Here is a 21,057-nt window from a genome sequence, read left to right on the forward strand (position 1 = left end):
TAAATAATTTTCAGCTTACCAGGTTGAAAAATGCATTATTTTTTATCTTGTTAAAAAAATAACTTTAGATTTCCTGTACCTTCTACTGTACAAACAATCATCAATCAATGCATCTTGAATGACAAGCAGCAGAAAGAACAGACTTTTTTCTATATCTACCCCTTAATTCATAGGAAAACAACTTTATGTCAGTTCCATTACACTGTTTACATCTATCTTTTCTCAGTTACCCACATTTAGATTTTATAGTATTTAAAGTGTTATGTAAGTATTCAGAATTCAAAACATAATGCCATATGAGTGACATTATCTCAATAAACTCTAATTGTCATACGTCCTCTTTAATTCCCTAAGTCTGTTCCACAAATTTGTTCCTTTTTCTATGATGGTCCATAGTTTTGGTTTGTTACCAGGGTTTTAAAAAAAATATCGGTTTCTAGTTTTTAATACATATCAACATATTAAAATATATTAACTTGGCTAATAACAGTTTTACATTTAGATTCCATTAGTAGTTCATGCGGATGTTCTCATAATTTGTGATTAAATGCATGTTACCTGTAAAACCTGTTCCTTATTATTCCACCCACTTAACAGATTTAGCAATACTAATCTGTCATATTTAATGAGCCAATAGGTTTTATTGGGGATAAGAAACGCAATCAGTGGATATATGGTATTAAATATAAAGTCCTAGGGAAATAATACATTGATAAATTAAATTGCATGCAAATTCTGTTTGTACATGATTACTTGGAGGCCAAAGTCATTAAATTTCCTAATACCCAGTGAAAAAAAATAGGTACAAAAAGTTTGGCTACTAATGCTAAATAGCACAATGAAGAAGCAAAATGGAAATGTGCAGGTACCAAATGAGGATTAAAATTCCTTTCAGAAACTGTCAGGATTTGCCAAAGTATAGTACTTTTTCAGATAAAAATGTTAAAACATAACCTAACACACTATATTATTATACAAAGGATTGTTCCCTGATGGCCATTCTCCATCAGTCTCTCACACTTTCACTGACATTGTGATTAACATGAACACATTCCAATATAACTTGAAACTTATAAAATCTCAGGTGCAACTGCTAATTAATTAATAATATTGCACAGTTGACAAAATGCATTAATTCATATTTCCACGTGTAAATAGAATGAGAGTAATGTTTTTGGTGTTGTTGAAGTTTTTCCTCCTTTACCTTGTGGTGATCATAAACAGAAAATCTTTAGGAGTAGGCAACACTAACCTTTGCCAGACCATTGTCCCTTTTATATGTTTTCTTGGTCTAACTAAATAGCAGTCACATGCCTGAATTACCTCGTCAGTATTTTTATCAGTAAAATATTGCTCACCAGTATAATTAAGTTGGTGTGAGTGTCAACACTACTCTAGTTAATAAATTTAGATCCAGAAATTATATGGAAACAAAATGAACAAAATCAAACAAAATTAAACAAAATGTGGTTTAACGTTAAAGCACTGAAAGTTCTAGCAAACACAAATAAAACCAGAAGAAATAGTCAGGAAATCCCCAAATGAGAGGCATGTGTTGATTAGAACTAATGACCAGGTAAAACTGGGTAACTAAAATGTTAGATCCTACAAAACATGAAAAGCTAACGAAATGCAGATCAACAGGACAAGGCATCAATGAATCAACCAAACAAAGCCTTTCAGAATCATTGGATAGACAAGCATTTAGTGAACTAGTGAATTATTAAACTTAATTATGACAAGTTACCAAAACAACATAGGACAAACAGTAGCAAATGCAGTTAGTTTAAAAAACCTCTGCATAAAAAGATCTACATTTGTGAGACTTTACCAATTCGGCTAACTTTAGGAACAGCTTATTATTCTACGCCCTAATTAGAACCGGGATAAAGACAGGCTTTTCATTTAGAAGGTGAGAAATTAATTATTGCCTCAGCCGTGAAGGGCTAACGTAAGGCCCAAGAGGGGGTGTTGGTGTTAAAGCAGAGAGACAGAGAAGGCAAATGGTCTTTGGAGGCATAAGTAAGAATAAGTCATTTTCAAAGGGTAAAGAGAGAATTATAGATATTCATAAAAAAAAAGGTTTGCTCTATTGTTTTGGTGAGTTGGTTTCTAAAACAAACAGATCCCTAAGCACTACACAGAAATTAACTCATATGTCACAAATTAACACAAAAGAGGTCACATTAGTTTTTTGTTTTCCCTGCAGATTCAGTCCAGAGGGATGGAGACGTTGCCTGGGTCACACTGCAAAAAGCCACAGGGGAATGCCAGAGGACAGATAGGAGAGAGAAAAGGAAGTCTGGAGTGACTGAGAGAAGGAGGGACGGAAGCAGAGGAGACCTAAGGCTTGAGTGAAACAAAGGCATGTGAGATAGATGGGACAAAAGAAAGAAACCATTGGCCAAAAACAAGAGCTGCTGGGATGGAGGCTGGACTGAGAGACAAGATAAGCTCAAGAAAGGGACGAAAGTGACAGGGCAGGAGAGGCAGGTGAATAAAAGTTAAAAAGAGAGAAAATAGCACAGTGGAAATACGAAAAACCAATGTCATGGTAGTAGAGATAGAGGTGGAAGCGGGACATTCTTTAGAGGCCGGAATCAATGAAGAAAAGGTGAAGGAAAGATGGAAGGTTGAGTAAAAGGAAGCGATGGAGAAACATACAGGTGCAGGTAGACAGCTGAAAGGAGAGCAACCTTGTGTCTGTGTGGGATGTGCTGTTTCTGAATGTAGAGAAAGTGGGATGTTTTCTGGGTGAGACATGGGAAAGAAGATAGAGCGAAAGAGGAAGGAAAAGGAAGGATGGAGCCAGAGAGAGTGACAAAAAGATGGAGGTTAAGAGACGGAGTGTGAAGTGAAAACAAGGCGGAGAATGAGTGAAGGTTGTTCACTTGCATCTGAACGTAGCAGAAAGCTGTGCTCAATATGGCCCTAAAGGCACACCGCCTCTGCTAACACAGAGGTACCCCCCCAACACACATTTACGCACACATGCGTGCACACACACTGTGCAGAGAAAGGGGAATATCACATCTATCACCAGTATTTGAACAGACCGCATGCATGTGTGTATATACTGATCTGTTTGCTGCAGATCACGGAGGTGGGTGGGAGTTGAATGATGGCTCTGAGAAGTGTGTGGGTTGGGGGTGTCTGCAATTTCATACTGGCAGAAAAAAAGCAAGCATTTCAAGTTGCCTCCCTTAAAAAAAAATAGCTGACTGTTTCGCAGATTCCAGTCTGTGTCTTTGGAGCGCATGTTTATGTGCTGTGTTTGACTCATGTAACAAGTGCTTATAAAAAATGCACAAAGCTCACAAATCTGCTCCACTGTCTGCTGCTAGTTCTTATGGAGTGGTTCCCGTGATCTACCAGATCACCTCAACAATTGGCAATAGTCGGCTTTATTACCATAGCAACTAGCTCGATGAGACTAGATGAAGAGAGCTGTGAATGAAAACACTCTCCTAACCAAACAACATGCTGCATCAGAGTCACATACACTGTCAGTGAAACACAACAAAACAACCTCATTACAGTGAAATACATCTTCAGTTGTGCTGTAAAGATACATGCAATAAAAGCATCTTTCAGCATATATGGAGACAAACTTTAAAGTATTATTTAAAACTGTGCAATCACCATGCATATCTGCATCAGATGTATAAAGCGCTGAAGAGTTCTGATTCTTCAGTTCTGACTGAGAGCACTGCGGATGTTGATGCTGCAGCTAAACTTCAACAGACCTCACCTTCTTTTTCACTGGCTGTTTCAGCTATACAGAGCAGTGAGAATGAGTCATTCAGGGGCGACCAACAGTTGAAAATAAATGCTGTCCTACCATGCTCACTTTACATGAATCATAATCAAGCTCTTTTTGTTACAGATTCTCTGAATGAAATTATGCATCTCATGTTAGGACAGAGAGCTAACAAAAGAGACTGTACAATGGGAATGTGTCAAAGAAAAGTGGTGGAAAAGTAACAAAAGTCATGCTTCCTGTTCTTGATATCTTTCAACCCACTAAATTAAGCATCTTTTATTTATATATAGTATCCTTGCCCTATGCATTTGCTGCAAATTTAGAGTTGAATTTAAGTCTTCATCTTACCTATTGGTTATCCGACATGCCAGACATTGTGGTATACTTGTTTCCTCCTATGTGCTTGTGCACTTCTAATGTTTATGTATCCAGAGTGCTTCAGATTCATTCAATTATTCTAGCTCCATTGCTTCCACTGTATACTTTAAATAGGGCTGAGAGTCGCAAGAAGTGATGAGTTTATGAGAGGAAGTCCTCAGGAGAAAGAAAACATACCAGATTGTATTTGCAAGATTCTTTCACACAATGGCAGAAGAGCAGGGAGGATGGCCCTGTGTGTGCATATTTATTTTTAAAGTGATTTAGGCATTTATTACCTATAGTTCCATAAAAACAATAATCTAGACCCTTACAAGTTTCTCCCTTTTAACAGTATTACACATTAAAAAATGTTTTGTAATTTCTTGTCAAGGTGGAAATAACTTTTGCCTTAGTTACAGTATCTCCAGAAGTTGAGTTATGTGTAATGTAAAATGGCACAGGAAAAAGGTATTGTACACCTGAAGAAAGGGGGGTGCAAAACATCCCATGTTGGGTAAAAGCGAAGAGCTTTCTCAAGACCTTCACAACCCTTATTGTTGCAATTCATAATGATGACATTGTTACAGAAGGATTTCTAACCTTCTGAATGTTCCCATAAGCACTGTTGGGGCCATAATCCGGAAGTGGGAAGAACATAATCTCACAATAAACAGACCCTGATCAGCTGCTTTCGCAAGATTTCCGACAGAGGAGTGAAAAGAATAATCAGAAGAGTTGTCCAAGAGCCAAAGACCACTTGTGGAGAGCTTCAGAAAGACCTGGAATTAGCAGGTAAAATGTTTTCAAAGAAAAATATATGTAATTCACTCAACCGCATTACTGTCTCCTTGAACCCCAGATGGCCGCTTACACTGAGCCTGGTTCTGCTGGAAGTTTCTTCTTTTTAGGAGTTTTTCCTCTCCACTCACTACAAGCAGGCTTGGTGTGAGGGACTGCCTTCGAGTCAATGAGTGGATGCGATCAACTGATCAAAACTTTGAATCAATCTGATTGTATGATCTGGTTGAATTTTATCTGTAAAGTACCTTGAGATGGCATGTGTTGTGAATTGGCGCTTTATGAATAAACTGAATTGAAATTGAATTGAATCGAAATGGCCTGTATGCACGCTCACCAAGCAATTCTCCACTGCTGAAAAAAAAGCATGTTGAAGCTCATATTTTGCTGCACAACATTTAAACAAGCCTGTGAAATTCTGGGAGAATATAGTCTGGTCATATGAGACCAAAATTGAACTCTTTGGATAACCCACATCATGTTTGGAGGTCAAATGGCACTGCACATCACCATATTAAAAGCATATGGTAAGCATATGGTACTGAAAAACTTCAAATTATTCAAGGAAGGAGGATTGGAAAAATGTCCACAGACATTCTTGATAAAAATCTGCTGCAATCTACGAAGATGATGAAGATGAAACGTGGGTGGACATTTCAGCAAGACAATGACTCCAAAAAGCCAAGGAAACTCACAATTGGTTTTAGAGAAAGAAAATAAAGCTGCTAGAACTGAACGGTCAATCGCCTGACTTGAATCCAATAGAAAATCAATGGAAAGAAATAAAGATTGGAGTTCATATAAGAGGCCCACAAAGCCTACAAGATTTGAAAACTTTTTGTAAGGAATAATTGGCCAAAATCAAACCATTAATTAAAATTTCAGTAAGTATATTCAATACTCTTTCCCGTGCCATTTCACTTTGGCACATAACTAAATTTCTGGACATCTATGGCTTGATTTGTTTATATGTATAGATTGCATGGATTGTTTCCGACGTCTGGTAAAAATGTCATGTCAATAGCACCTCTAGAAATAAATTTAATTTAGAAAACGTGATTTTTTTTTTCAAAAATTATTTTTCCTCAAAATCTATATAGTCTTCGCTGACATTTATTGGCATATCAACTATTCAGATGAGAAATAGCCAAAAAACAAACAAGAAAATGATAGACTGATTCAAACTTTGCAGCAATATTTTTTTTATTTTGCTACCCTGCTAAGATTGTAAATGTTGTCCTCAAAGCAGGTGAGTGGATCATTATATTCTTTTGTCTGGAAGTTGTCTACCTGACAAAGACACTATAATGATAAATGACAATGTTAAGGAGTTTTTTTTTTTAGCTAAATTTGAGCTTTTTTTATTGTCTTGACCCTAAATTGCCTTCAGGTCATCCAGAAATCAGTGTCTTCATTTTAAAATAGATTTTAAAACATTTACTATTATTTTTACAATGTATCAAATGCCTCAAACCTTTTTATGTTTCTGAATGTTTCAGTTTTTGTGTGCATGGCAGGTCCTTGTCATCCAGTCAGCTTCTATTGGCTGTTCAAGCACTAAGCTTAAAGGCAGTGGAGACGAGGCCATTTCTGGTGGAGGCACCCATGGTCTCAGATTTACTTTCTCTGTACCTCTGTGCCATCATTTAAGTGAGCTATTAAGTGTCAGCCTTTGTTCAGAAAGACTTTAATATCCGTTTAGCACATATTTTTTAAAACTGAATAAATTATTTTTGTTCTCTGTTTGCATGTTTTCATTTAATGTGCTTTATAAATATGGAAATGAAAATAAATATTGGGGAAATTAAAATTTGACCCAATATGAATGGGGTTTTCCAATGAACATCACCAACAACTTCTTACAGTAGAAAATATGAACCCTTTTTTAAAAGGATTTTGTGAACTTTATCTGTTTAATGAGTCTTTATTTTATCTAGTCCCATTTTCAACACAAGAGAATTCAAATTAAATCCTTTTCCTTTGCTGACGCATGCTGTCCCACTCAGGAACTGCTGCAGCTCTTGCTTGTTCTCTCCTTGCTACTCTTTATACTATTTTTTCTCACTTATTCCCTTTCACTTTACCCTAAACTCAGTCTTCTCATTTTAGACTGCCTGTCAGTCTTATCTGCAAGCACCTTCTCTCTCCCCCCACCTTCATGGATGATGCCATTCCCTCGTCCTCTTTCCATCCCTCCAGCTCACTCTCCCCAATGTCCCATGGCAAAGCTGCTGTGTTAATTTTGTTTGCCTGGGTGTTTTGAAGTCTGCTTCTGGTCACGGTTGGTGGAGGAATAAGCACCTCTAAACCTGTGTCAGTCCCAGAGATGCACCAGTTTATTTATAACACTTCCTTTGTGCGTGATCTGTCAGTCAAGCCAATCCTCTGTCTTCTTTCTCTAAACTCTTCAGAGACTGACAGGAAGGCAGGCAGCATGCTATAGGAGCTATATTAACACACATACAATCTCATTAGTGTGTGAGAAAAGAATATGGCTCAGATTAACTGCAGCTCTCCCCTCAAAGCAACTTTGTAGTGTTGTATGAATTACACATGGGTAAAAGGTGTCAATGGCAAGCTGGCTCAGACAACACATAGCAATTAAGAGGATTTGTTTCAGTACTTTTAATGTTCTGTGGCTTAGAAGATGGACAACAGCCATGTGTTCATTAGGAGACTGTTAAGCAGACGCAGCACTCACATTCCTGTCTATTTCTTCTTATCTTGTATCTGTCCTCTCCAACATTTACTTTTCTTTGCGCTTCATCCCCTCTCAGCACCTTATCTGGAACCCAACACTCTCTTCACCACACTTTTGCTCACTTACCTGTGAAGCTGACATTAAGAATGTAATCCCTGTAGAGTCTGCGCCCATCCAGGGCCTTCATGCTGTCACACAGTTTGGTGGTGTTGAGGCACAGGCTCCGCTGCATGTTGTGTAGGGCACGGGCCATGGCATATACTGCATTCACCACAAACATGATCTTGGACTCTGGTTCGAAATATCTTTTATCCATCAGCAAGTTCTTGTCACATGGTGGAAGAGGTGTTCCCCCTAATCCTAAGCTTTTGGCTCCCAAAGAGCACTGGAACCTCTGTTCCCAGAAGTCCTTAAACCAGGGATTCCGGTGGTTTTTGATAGGGTCCAGACTTAGGAAGTAATGGTTGAATTCTGGTATGGGATTCGCCTCTAGTTCAAGTGTAATAGCTCCTTCAGCAGTAATCTCATTTCCCTTGACAATGCTCTCTTGTGCACCCCAGCCATCACTAGCCACCCAGATGAAGGAGGCATTAAGTCGGGCAGCAGCCGAAATCAGCTCTCTGGCATCATCACTTCTCAGAAAAAGGACGGCCACGTGAGCATTTGGCTTCTGGAGGAGCTGACGAATCACTGCCTCGTAAGACTTTTTAGCATTTGAGCGTCCCACCTGGGAAAAAGATGTAGGATTATTGAATGAAGAACACAAATGGTTTTCCCACACTAACGTGTGTCACATGCAATCTGTACTTGTCTCACACCTTCATATAAATCTTCTGAAAATGGCATGGAAATTGGACTGTGAAAGCACTTAAAATGAATTTATAGAGATAAGCTTTTTATGTTTTTCCACAGCACTTGTAGCACTTTAATATTACCCCCAATTCAGTACCATGAAATAAGCCATAAAGAAAAAAATATTAGACTTGTAAATGCAGCACCTCAATGATCTTTTTTTTTTCTTGCTGCAATGATGAAGAAAGATTCTGATCATAATCAAATTCTCCTTTTTTATTACCTTCTCTGAAGTAGCAATGCAGATGTTCCTCATTCGTGCTTCTTGTTCGAATGCCTCTATACCAGTTTCTCCATAATCACCCTCTGATGCTACGGTGGACACGTATGTCCAGTTAAAGAACCGGAGAATCTCTGCCATGGCTTTGGCCTGGTAAAAGTCAGGTGGTACAGTGCGGGCAAAGTAATCATAGCGGGTTTTATCACTGAGCTTGGCACTCGTTGAAGCATAGCTTATCTGAGGGATCTGAAAGAGCCTGAGAAGATTGGCAACCTGCATGGAAAGAAATAGTAAATGAAAGTGAATTACAAGAATTTAACAAAATCCATTTCCATGATTTCTCACTATTTGTATATTTTTAATAACATAAAAGATATTTGGGAGATGTAATGATCAAGCCAGTATATCTTTTCAGTTGTGTTCTACTAAACAACAAACAACAGCAGTTCAGATTTTCCCAAAGAATAATTTTTCATGAAACAAGGATAGGAAAATTAATTTTAATTTTAATTAAAAGGAGGCCTTGTGGAAGCACCAGGATAAATTGGAGGGACTATGTGTCTGAGCTGGTGTCGCCTCGGGGTGCCCCCAGAGCAGCTGGAGGAGGTGTGTGTGGATCGGGAAATCTGGGCATCACTGCATAGAATGCTGCCTCCACGACCTGGCCACGGATAAAGCGGAAGAAAATGGATAGATGAATGGACAGTAACTTTGATTTTATTGTCTTAGGCCCAGTCTGAATGCAACCCTAGCTCTTTAACCCCATAAATTTAGCATGTTTCCATGAAGGTAATGGTGTTCTAATACCTCTTTGCACGTACTGTAGGCAGGGGTAGTGGACATAACAAGGGATAGGGGGTATTTATCAAGGAATTTTCTATGCTGACTTGGCGGGTAAGGGCAGGAGACAACACACAGTTTTGTATTTTTATTTTTTTTTGCTTTTGAAAGCCAAACACAGCCTTAAGGGCTGGTTATACTACCGCAGCAGTGTGTCGCAGTGAGCTTGTCGCAGGTATGACGCAGATATTTTTGATTTATGCTCAGTTTGGAAGCTTGGTCTGCGCTATGTTATTCCAAGCCACAAAGCAAATGGGACAATCACAAACTAACTGGGGGTCTAGATACGGCCAAGGAAGTGGAAAAACGCAAGGGGCAAGTGTGTGTGACAATGTAGGGGCGAAAAAGAGCATGGATCCAGACCCAGCGTTGTTGCGCACCTTGCTCTTCTAGCTGGTCCATATTCATGAGTCGATTTCCAAAATGGTGGTCATACAAACAAAACAAGCTGGTAAGGTACCAAACAGGAAATATAGATTGTGTAGAGTGGATGCAGATTTGACCAATCAGATGCCTGATGTCTGCGACACTGTCTGCGGTCACCTACAATTCTGGAGAGGTGCACCAGAGTGTCTGAGGAAGGTGCGGGGGGCATTTCTGCGTCACATGCGACACACACGCAGTCGACCTGGTTTCTCAGTATAAATCAGCCTTTAGGCGTTGAGTACAGAGGTTAGGTATGCAGCAGGAAATCAGTGCGAGAGTGGAAAGAACTGCAACGGCATTTTTTTTTTTTCAGTATCAGTATCAAAACAGAAGATAGGGAAAATATTCTTGCCAAAGGATGAAGTAGACAATGCTCTTAAGAGGTTTTGAGGTGGCTATTACAAAAGCCATTTTAATTTAGCTTACAAGGACTGTTTCTTTGTCCTACCGCAGACACTGACAGGCTGATGTCTTCTCTCCCCCGCTCCGGGGCCTCTTCTAGCTCTGACTCCCTGGTGGGCTTCTCCGATTTACTGCTGTCCTACTGCAGACCAGCCGTAGTCCCTCTCCCAGGCCTTGAGTGTATTGTCACCCTCATACTCCTTATACTCCGACTGATGTAATTAGGAGAGAACACCGCAATTTTTTTATATTTTTCAAAATAAAACATCACTCAGATTCTGATCGTCGATAAATTATATATATATATATTTACTTTTTTCTGTGCGGCCCGGTACCAAATGACCAACGGACCGGCCTGGTGGTTGGGGACCGCTGGGCTAGAGGGTGTATTGGGTTTGAGCTATGATTAATACCGCCTACACCTTGTTATTTCTACTACACCTATATGCAAAGAGGAATCGGGACACACAAAAAGGGGCCTTTGCCAGACTGTTCATATAAAGTTCAGAGCACAAAACTGTCAATATTTTATTGTTCATGAAGCATCAAGATTTGTTTTTTTTTTACTTAGATTGTGGTGTTGAGCTGAACTACTAAAAACAAACCCACGCTCTAATCCCCTATTCATTAAACTCTACACTTGGCACATTGTAGACAGGGAAGTGCTGTTGTCCTGGCAACTGCCAAACCCAGACTTGTCCACTGGATTGTGAGGCAGAGGTGAGGATTCACCTCTCCAGAGAACAAATCTGTACTTCTTAAGGTCCATTGTCAGGAACCACCGCATCAATTGCTTTGAATGGATTTGCTGATGTTAGGCTTGGATATCACTGCCAAGCCATGGAATCCTGTTCTGTAAATGCTCTCAACTCCCTGTTGTTGAGATAATCAGAAGACCACAGCAGGTGTGGAGTTTTTTGGCTAATGACTCTGCAGAAATTTGGCAACCTCTGCACAAAATAAGCTACAGCATTCACGGAACCTGGCTGGGACTTTATATGGCATGATATTCTGTGGCTGAGCTTCTGTCACTCTGAATCCATTTTAGATAATACCAGTGATGGCCGATTGTGGAATAAAAATATTCAAGGGTTCCATCCTGAAGTTCACAGAATGCTTTGTAAATGTATTGTAACATGGTTTTACAATTTTAAATTATCACTGTGCCTCTGATGCTGTATTTTACACACTTATGTTTATTCAATTGATTTGAAAACTTCAGTTCAATTATATAAGTGGTATTCCAATTACAATTGGTAATATTTTTATTGTATGTCTTTCTTTAACTCTGTTTTATGGAATATGATGAATGGATTTAATATGGGTAAACTGGAGCTGTGGATTACGATTAAACTAGTATTTGATGGCGAACAGGCAACACACATGCTCTGTCTTATTTTCACTTACAGTGGATCCACTGAGAGAATTACAAACCAGAGGTAGCTACTAACTAGTGCTTAAGTACTAACACAGAAGTAGGAGTAGCGATAAGACACACTGCAAGTAACATGAGGTATTTGGATATTAGAAGAATATGCAGTAAACAGTAGATTATTGTTATCAGTGGAAGCAAGTGTTGGTTTTAATCAGTGGATTTTAAAACGTGTTTCTTCAGATTTTTTTTTTAACTTTGTAATTAAGTTGTATGTTACTTTACTATTTTAGTCTTTAAAATACCAGAATTCATCTGTCTAACAACATAATTTTTAACCATCAAATTAGATGTTATAATCCAAATATTACTCAGTACTTGAATAGTGTTTTTATCAAATACTCTTTGCTTTTAATTGAATTATCTCTTGTCAGACTACTCTTTACCTTTACTTGAAGAATTAAAGTGGTGCGAGTCTTAATTGAGTACAATATTGGGTACTTTACCCACCTGAAACTTTAGATAAGAAATTGAATGCTCATAATCTTCCCACTTCTTGGAGATGTTTTTACTGTGAAAGGTAGCAGCTCCTGTCGTGTTATGTGATATGATATGCTGTGGACCAACATATCTTGTTTTTGTTGCTCTGAACGATATTCGTTTGTAATGTGTCTCTGCTCTGGTGACAGCCTTCGGAGCCTGAGTCCTTTAAGTGCATTACACAAAGTGCCTAATGTTGTGTACTCTGAGGATGGAGCAAAATCAATTTTACCAACAGAGATTTTGCAGGATATTTTTTTGGTGTCAAAGCAATAAGAAAAGAAAACTCAGATACAGCTTTTTAAGTACAGCTACAGAATCAATATTAAGTTTTGTTTTGCTTGAACTGTGTTAATTTGAGTCTTGATAGTGATATGACGTTAGCCTGTCATCTTAAAGAGTATACATACTATAGATCTGTTATTTATCATATCCAATTGGAATGCTTCCTGAAAATTAAAGTAGTCAAAGCTATATTTCTGATTAACTTTCCATAAAATAGCTTTCCAAAAGATAAGTGCAAGTTGTGAGTCACAATACCGCAGTATCAGCACAGTATAACATTACTTCCATACTACAAGATAAGGATGCTTTCTGCGTTGATAAAAATTTGCTAACTTCGTAATGAACCTTTCAAAAATGAACACAATAGTTATGGCTGGACCTACTTTTGGATTTATTAAGCTAATAATTATCTTAACACCTGTAGGTTTTTTCGGACTGGGAACCATTTTTGGCCCTGGCATTTTTCCGTCTACAAGGGCCCACTTACAGTTTGAAGAAATAGAAAATGACACCATATGCCAACTGTCACATGGATGTGCAGGACAAGGAAGGGCTATTTATACTGCATGCATCATTTATGAATTTAATATTGTATTACTTCTTGAGCTCCTTGAGTTATTTACTTTCATAGGTAGATGCTTCGGCTGGAGAGTAAGTGTTGGGGCCGGTATGATTTAAGGAGGGGCGGGCAAATGCCCGGTATCACAGATTACCAGTCGGAGCCTGGGCTTATTCTAAAATACTTAAACCTTGTTGTAAGATTGTCCATCCATTCCTAAATATGATTATATGTATGAAAATATAGTAATTTAGTGCTAAATTATCCCATCAAGATGCAACCCCTGCCTTACTATAGCACACTAAATACCTCCAAACACAAACACATGCTTCCAATTAGGCTTATTACGCAAGAAACACCAACTTTTTTATCCTATAACATATTGATCCATTACAAACAAAGTTATATAATATTTTCGTTCAGATCTCTGCTAGAGATAATTAGATCCAAAATAATAAATCAGAACTGGCAAACAATTGAAAAGCACTGTTAATGGGTAATTCTATTTTTGCCTCCTTGTACGGCCCACCAGGCTTTGCTGACTTGATTCGTGAGCCTTTTTGCCAACATGAAATCCTGCCACAGATGGAAGCATTTCTAAAGGGAAATACACATTTCAAAAACATTATAACACATGTTGTTCTACAAAATACCTTTCATTTTCTGATGCTTATACCTGTTTTTATATATACGGGCATAAAATGCAAGCTAGGGTAAGGTTGTAACACCCACACACATGCCCAGTGAATATGACCCAAATCACTCCTTACTAAAATTGAATGATGTAGTGTATAGTCAACTGTGTTCAAAAGAGGAAAATTCTTTTTTTATATGGTGCAGTTTTAAGGCTATGCATGGGGAGAAAAAAAACCCCAGCAACATTTAAACCTGCACAATGCTCCTTTAAAGAATTGCCCCCAAAAAATCTGCTTGATACATACATCTACAAAGAAGAAAATGAAGATTGAAGTATAAATTGAATCAATTTTTTGAGAATATATTATACTGTATTTGTCAAGGCTTCTTGGCTTGTGCGCTGTTTTCTCCATAATTTGACATTGCTGCCTAAGTTACTTCTGAATTGTAAATAAAAAAATTACATTTGGTGTTATTTCATTCTCTATATAAAACACACCTTATATGCAGCAAAGTATGTAAACATACATAAAAGGAACTCTTTTAACAACACACCCGAATCTAATAAAGAGTTCTTTATCAGACCTCTTTTCGAGGGACTAAGCCATTTTATTCAGGCATCTTGTAGAGGGGACATATCTTAAAAGTGCATCTAAGATGTCGAAGACTAGGGTTGCATCTATAAAACAGTCACAGGCATCATTAAGAGTTTTATGGTGTGCATAACATTTCCCTTTCATGATGATTGGAATCTAGTCATGTTCTCTCCATAAATCCTAGAGCATGATCACATTCAAACAATGTAAACACAGATGTTGCATATATTCATGCTGACAGACTCGTAAATATAACATCAAACTGCACACTAGTCAACAAAAACTGAACTGAAATTCTGTGCTTTCTTCAGTTTAATCCCTCCAGAGTGCATGGCTCTGGGTTCTTTATGTCTCATTCATAGTGCATTTGATGAGCTATTTTGACAACATGTCAAAGTCCTATTAAGACTAATAACATAGCTTAGTAGAAGGCACACAAGTGGAGATCCAAACATAAATTCTTTGAAAACATTTGTGGTCACACTAGTTACAGCTATCAACACAGGTTTTATGGTTTAAAAGCAATTATAATGTTGACTATGCTGTCATGAAACGAGACCATGAGGAGAATAACTGAATTTACCCAATGATGTGCCACTATCTACTGACCATAGCTACCAAAAGGGCTCGTCTGAGGAGACACTGAGAGTTCATGTTGCTCTATATATGTTATTAACAAAACTGGTAAGGAAGTCAGAAGGCGAAATAAGTAAAAAAAAAAAAAAATAAATAATTGTCAAGTGTGAGCGTGCCCAACAGCAAATAGCAGAAGAGTGCTGCAGTTCTGTGTTTTGGCCATAGGCGGCAGTATTAGAAGACTATCATGCCTTTTTAATGTGAGAAAAAATTAAAAAGGAAAAAAATGAGTGCAGTAGAGAAGTGATAAGGCATAACTATAACTAATTTGAAATACACATGATGTGACTGTTTATAAATAAATCTAAGAAAATACAGCATGGGTAATACCTCGACAATGCCAGCACAAACTAAGATGCACAAATAAATGACAATAAAAAAAGGCCTGCACCATAAATCCCTTTAAGGTATTGAATTGCATGGCTTAACATAAAACATTTTTAAATAATTTAATTAAGAAGTAAGAAAGTCACTGGCCATGTAGAGAGGCGTAGCTAAGCTTTAAAGGATAGAGATCAGAAACTAGGCACCTGAAAGGTCCTGTGAAACACAGTCACACCCTTAAACAGGTTAAAAACAAAAAAGGGGCAACAAGAATCAAGTGAGAGTAAACAAGGGATAATAATGGGTGATGAAGGACAAGAGGCAGAGCCAAAGTGTTGACAATGAGTGCCCCAGGATAGGGGAGGAGAAGGGGTCTGATGTCATAATGGGGGTGGGGGGATCCAGATGCATATAAAAGGTACTGTAGCTCTGAATGAAACAGAGGAAACCAAAGATTTGAAGTACATGAAAAGACCAATGCATAAAACAGAAAAGACAGTTAGAAAAAGAAAAGGATGAGGCGACCAAGAGACAGTTGCTCAGATTAGGGATTTAAGAACTGATAGGAGGAAGCTTTTGTGCAGTCACAGAGGAGCAAGAAAAAAAGAGGTTTTATGCTAAACTATGTAAATTAACCAGCTCTGTGACAAAAGTAACAGGAGCTAGGGAATCACAGATGTACATGCTCACTGAACTTGACTCTCAGTAATATGCATGTGCATACTAACTGACATGAAATCACATAAATGTTGACCCAAGGAAACCAGAACACATCTTAAGTAAGAATACTCTGCCAAAACAAGGAAATGAAAGAAAAAAAAACAAACCAAAACTGGAGGTTGCATACAAAGGGGCATGGACGTTAATCAGTTTATTGAAAGTATGTCTCTGTGCAAAATATGAGTTTTACCTGTATTGATACACTGCTATAAGATCCTCCGATGACTCCTGCAATGGCAAGTGGGCTGTCATCTTGCAGAGCGTAAGATCCATCAGGACAGATGAACTCAGTGTCATCCACCTTGGTGAGAGAGGCTCTCACAAACTCCAGAGCCTGGAAGTCACATCCAGCAATCAGTTTATTATCTTCTGAACAATTATCAATGTATGTCTAGAACTTTTAACACTTTAAAAGGCATAGGCATGTTATATTTTTAGTAGATTTTTATTGGCAGTACTCAGAAATCAGCTGATTTCTTTCATGATGAAGATCACTGATTTTAAACGCCGGTCTTTACATTGTTGATGAGTTTGTTTTTTTTAATGCACATGTATCTTTCTCCTCTGCTTGGTCCATATATGCTTTGGTGAGAGTCCTCAAAACAGCATTCAGAGATGAGACAGAAGAAACGGGGAATCAGTGTGAGAACACTGGGACTGAGAGCACCTTAACTGAGATAATTGGGCTAGTTGTGCCACCCTCTGGAGCTAAGTAACCACAGGGGTAGATCAGAGAAGGGCTCTGTACAGGCAATGCGGCAGAATGAGGGGATAAGGCAACTCAAGAGGAGAGCGGGGGAGCACAGTGGTAGATCAGAGAAGCCAGTCAGGAAAGCAGCACAAGTGTGGAGAGAGGCTACAGTTCACCGAGTCTAGCTAAGCTAACTCTAAAAGATTTAAGAGCGTGGCGGATGATTGAATACCATTTCTATAGAAGCAGTATGCTGAACTCGGGGGAGAGGCTACTGCCTCTCCTTTTGATAGCAGGATAGCAGTACTTATGAGAAGCCTGTCAGGAACAATAAGCAGGGATAGCCTCAGGCATGCTGGAGCTGGCCTCTAGACGCTAACTGCTGGAGGTAGAAGAATGACTAGGTAGAGAAGGCAACTGCTGGTTGTTCTGGAGGTAGGACCATGAAACAGTCGAAGAGGTTAGAGTCAACTGCACGCACAAGCTGCGATGCTTATGCATTCAGTAGAATGCTGACATGATTATTTGCCAAGAATTAATATAATTTTCTGATGGATTGGACACAAAATCGGATTTAATGTATTTAGGGTTTAAGGCAGCAGCCCCACAAACTTTTATATCAATCTGCCACTCCATTATTCCCTTAATTCATGCAACGGACCCAGTATGCTTGAGACAGGAACATTTCTCCAAGCTACAGAGGGCAAGCCACTGTTTTCAAGAACCATGACCTCTCAGTTGGAGGAAATGATTTTCATCCCTGCCTGCCTTCCTGTGGATGCTTGACAAGGCACCTTTATCTTTATAAAGGCAATAGGTAGTAGGTGAAGGTCTTGGAACCTTTATAGCAAGAATGGGAGGGGGATTCAAATTTTCCCTTGAGGTTTAAACTACACATTAGCTTGTCCTACTGAGGCACTGGGGCCTCTTGTGGAGTGAACCAATTTTACCCCTTGGTTCCACCGATTGTGGAGGTGGTGCGGCTTCTGCAAGGTACCCTATTCCACCAGGGGTGTTTCAGAAAAGAGCCCCTGGGTTGGATCAAACAAGGTTTGCATTAGTGTGCCATAGCAGTTTACTCATAACTTTTAATTGAAACAACAAATCAGTAAAGTGCTTATTTTTCCAGTACAACTTGCATCTTAAATGTTTTACTTTGCTCCATGTTTTATAGTTTTATTGTTTTAATTCTTATTTTGTTGTGTTTTCTGGTTATTTTTCAGTTTTCAGCTTTTTATTTGTTGACCTCTGTTGCCCTCTTGTGTTCTCCTTTTTCCCTAGCTCCTTTCCAGTCTACTCTGTTCACACCTGCTCCTAATCTGCTCGTTAGTTCTCTCCTTGTTCATTCTCCCATAAATACACTCCTTGTGCAGTTCCTCAGTGCTGGTTCCTCGTCAAACTTCCTCCAACTACGTCTCACCGTGTCTTCCTCGTCATGATCGCTTTTTCCCTGAAGTCCCATGGTTTCTGGTTTGTTTTACTTTTTCCATGCTTGATTTCTGGAATTTGGATTCCTTCTTCAGTGGTCTGTTAACATTTCATTAAATCAACAAGAAACTCACCTCTGCCTCCCTGCCTCTGCATTTGGGTCCTCAAACCACAACCAAATCCTGTCATATTTTGATTTAATAGGGCAACTGTGGCAGACATCCTATCGCAGAATCGTCAGCGAACTTCTGGAGGTGGTAGCATGGGGAATTGACGGAGAACTCTGCAGTGTAAAGGGTGAAGAGGGAATGGAGGGAACGGTGTTCCCTGTGGGACCCCTGAACTGCAAACCAACCTATCTGAGACACAGCCCTGTGCCTTCACAATCACACTGTCGGCGGCCAGTGAGGGAGTCCAGAATCCACTTAGACATGTGCTGGTCCACCCCTGACAGCTCCAGCTTGTCCCTCAGGAGGCCTGACTGGATAGTGTTGAAAGCACTGGAGAAATCCAAGAACATGATCCGCACAGTGCTTCCAGGTATCTCAGAGCTTGGTGCAGGAGGAAGATGATGGCATCATCTGCCCCATTCCCATGACAGTAAGCAAACTGCAGTGGATTCAATGAAGTCCTCACCAGGGGTCGTAGATGATGTTAGACCAACCGTTTGAGGGTCTTCAGAGGTAAAGTCAGCGTTACCAGCCTGTAGCTGCTGAGGTCCATTTCATGTTTTATCTTTGGCATCGGTACCACACAAGTGGTCTTCCACAGCTGCGGTACTTCTCCTTGCCTAAGGATTAAGTTCAACGTGTAGCACAAGATGCCACATAGTTCACCTGCACAACATCTCAGAAGCCTGGAGCTGATGCCATCTGGACCCGCAGCCTTTCGCACCTTCATCTTGTGCAGCTCATTGCTCACCTGTTTTGTTGAAAGCGACAAGATGGCGCAGGTGGGGGGTTATGGTTGATGGTTTGGAGCTGGGAGGTGTGAAGTAGTCAGTTGCTGAAGAAGGTAAGGTCTGTGATACTATTGATGTCCTGTTGATTAGGAGCACAGAGCTCTTCCAGTGTTTTATTGTCTCTGGTCTGGCAGTTAACATACTGTGTGAATATGGGAGGGGTGGAAGACAGGGAGACATGGTTGAAGTCCCCAGAGATCAGAAAAAGAGCCTGTGGGTGCTGTGTTTGGAGTCTGCTGGTGGTAGTGTGCAGGACATTACAGACTGTTGCCGCATTAGCAGAGGGGGGGACATACAAAGCTATCACAATAACGTGTGTAAATTCCAGGGGCAGGTAGTAAGGCCTCACGCTAACTGCTAACAGCTCAATGTCCTTGATGCAGAGTTTCTCTCTATGGCTAGGTCTTTAGAGTTACACCATCTATTATTCACAAACACAACCACAGTTCTACAGATTTGCACATTTATACAGGTTAATTATTTTGATTCTTTTCATTCTGATAAAGCCAAAACCTCTAAAGTCCACAGATATAGGGAGTACATAAAGGCCAAAACACCATTCAAACAATGCTACGAATTATCCAAAATTCATAGAAAATCAGATTTCAATAAAATGTTAGGGCTTACCCACCTGTTCTAGTGCATACGTATCTCTTGAGCAGGTGTCAAGAATATGCACCCCCAGGGAAACACCTGGTAGCACGGTGTTGTCCATGTTGATTCTGTCAATGGCAAATAGCATGGCCTCCAGCCTTTGGATCCCTCTGTCCTCATTCACACGTCCACACTCCTCAATTCCAGCGCCTTTCTCATGCACTGGAAAAAGGCCACCGAGCACCAGGTCCCCCTCAATGCGGATCTCACGACGGGATTGAGGTGGGTCTGCCAGCAGGGCGCCTTGGCACATCATGACAAAAACTAAGAAGGGAAGGCGGGACACCATGTTGGGCTTAGGGAGGGCTTTGACTGTTGAAATGTGAGGTGAGAGCTAAAACAGAGGCCGAGGCAGAGAAGAGAAAGGGCGAGGAGGGTGTGGTTAGGGATGAGGGGCAAAGAATAAGAGGTAGAAAACAGAGAGGGGTTGAATCAAGCTGCAGCCGTGGATCTTGGAGTCTGCTTGTAGCCCATGAAATGGTCAGGAAGTGTTGACATGAACCACACATGGAGGGACGAACCATCTGGCCGCACCATCAATTTTCCTTGAAGTTAAAGGGAGAACAGGAATAGGAGTTACAAAAATAACATTTCACATGCTGTCTGAACAATACATTTCTACTTCTGATGTTACAATTAAATATTAGACTTTTGGTGGGGTTTTAGGACATTGTTAACAATGGCTAAAACTCATTTCGTCTTCAGAGCACAAACTTAACTGTGTAGAGATATCAACTTGTTTAGAGATTCTCCCTTCCTCATGCGCTATTACATCACTCAGAAAACTTTCTGCCCAGTAGATGGGTGTATTTAAGTGTGTGTTTCATTCAGTGTTGCTCTGGCTATGCCAGGATATGCCAGCTTAGATGGCTGGTTGATACATGAGCCTAGCCTTCTCATTCCACCGATCAGAGACGCTTCCCTAATCTGATCTCCTGCCCAACATTTCTTTTCTTGCCCATGAGTTATGCTTTAGTTTGTGTGCATATGTTTTGGCTGTGCTTGTGTAGGTGTTTGTGTGTGACATTCATTACTCCCACCGTGCCCCTTCATAATTAGAGTGTGAGGACTGAATGGATTTTACCATGAAATATGCTGTCTGACAACAATAAGGCCAACAGAATAAGATGCTGAGGACAGCTCTTGCTTAATTAAAGCTGAGTTCAACAGTTCTGATACCCATCTTCCTATTTTTTTTATACTCGGTTACTCTAAAGTTATGATACACTAAGGGCCGGATCTATCAAAGGTTTGCGTGTATAAAAACGTGAGCTATTTCACTGCGCACGCTAA

At 39.7% G+C, this 21,057-nt stretch overlaps 1 protein-coding gene across 3 annotated transcripts in view; it reads right to left on the reverse strand.

Moving 5' to 3' along the window:
* Positions 1-21,057, reverse strand: part of LOC107090533 (metabotropic glutamate receptor 3-like) — a 68,843-nt gene that overhangs the window by 23,081 nt on the left and 24,705 nt on the right. For all 3 annotated transcript variants that reach the window (XM_015383956.1, XM_015383955.1, XM_015383958.1), the window contains 4 exons: positions 19,742-20,309; positions 16,221-16,364; positions 8,698-8,967; positions 7,749-8,349 (listed from right to left, as the gene is read on the reverse strand). In XM_015383956.1, coding sequence (XP_015239442.1) covers positions 7,749-8,349; positions 8,698-8,967; positions 16,221-16,364; positions 19,742-20,053 — 1,327 coding nt within the window. In that variant the 5' untranslated portion in view covers positions 20,054-20,309. The remainder of the gene's footprint in view (positions 1-7,748; positions 8,350-8,697; positions 8,968-16,220; positions 16,365-19,741; positions 20,310-21,057) is intronic.

This window comes from Cyprinodon variegatus, unplaced genomic scaffold, assembly GCF_000732505.1.
Source record: "Cyprinodon variegatus isolate N-32 unplaced genomic scaffold, C_variegatus-1.0 Scaffold299, whole genome shotgun sequence".
Taxonomy (NCBI): domain Eukaryota; kingdom Metazoa; phylum Chordata; class Actinopteri; order Cyprinodontiformes; family Cyprinodontidae; genus Cyprinodon; species Cyprinodon variegatus.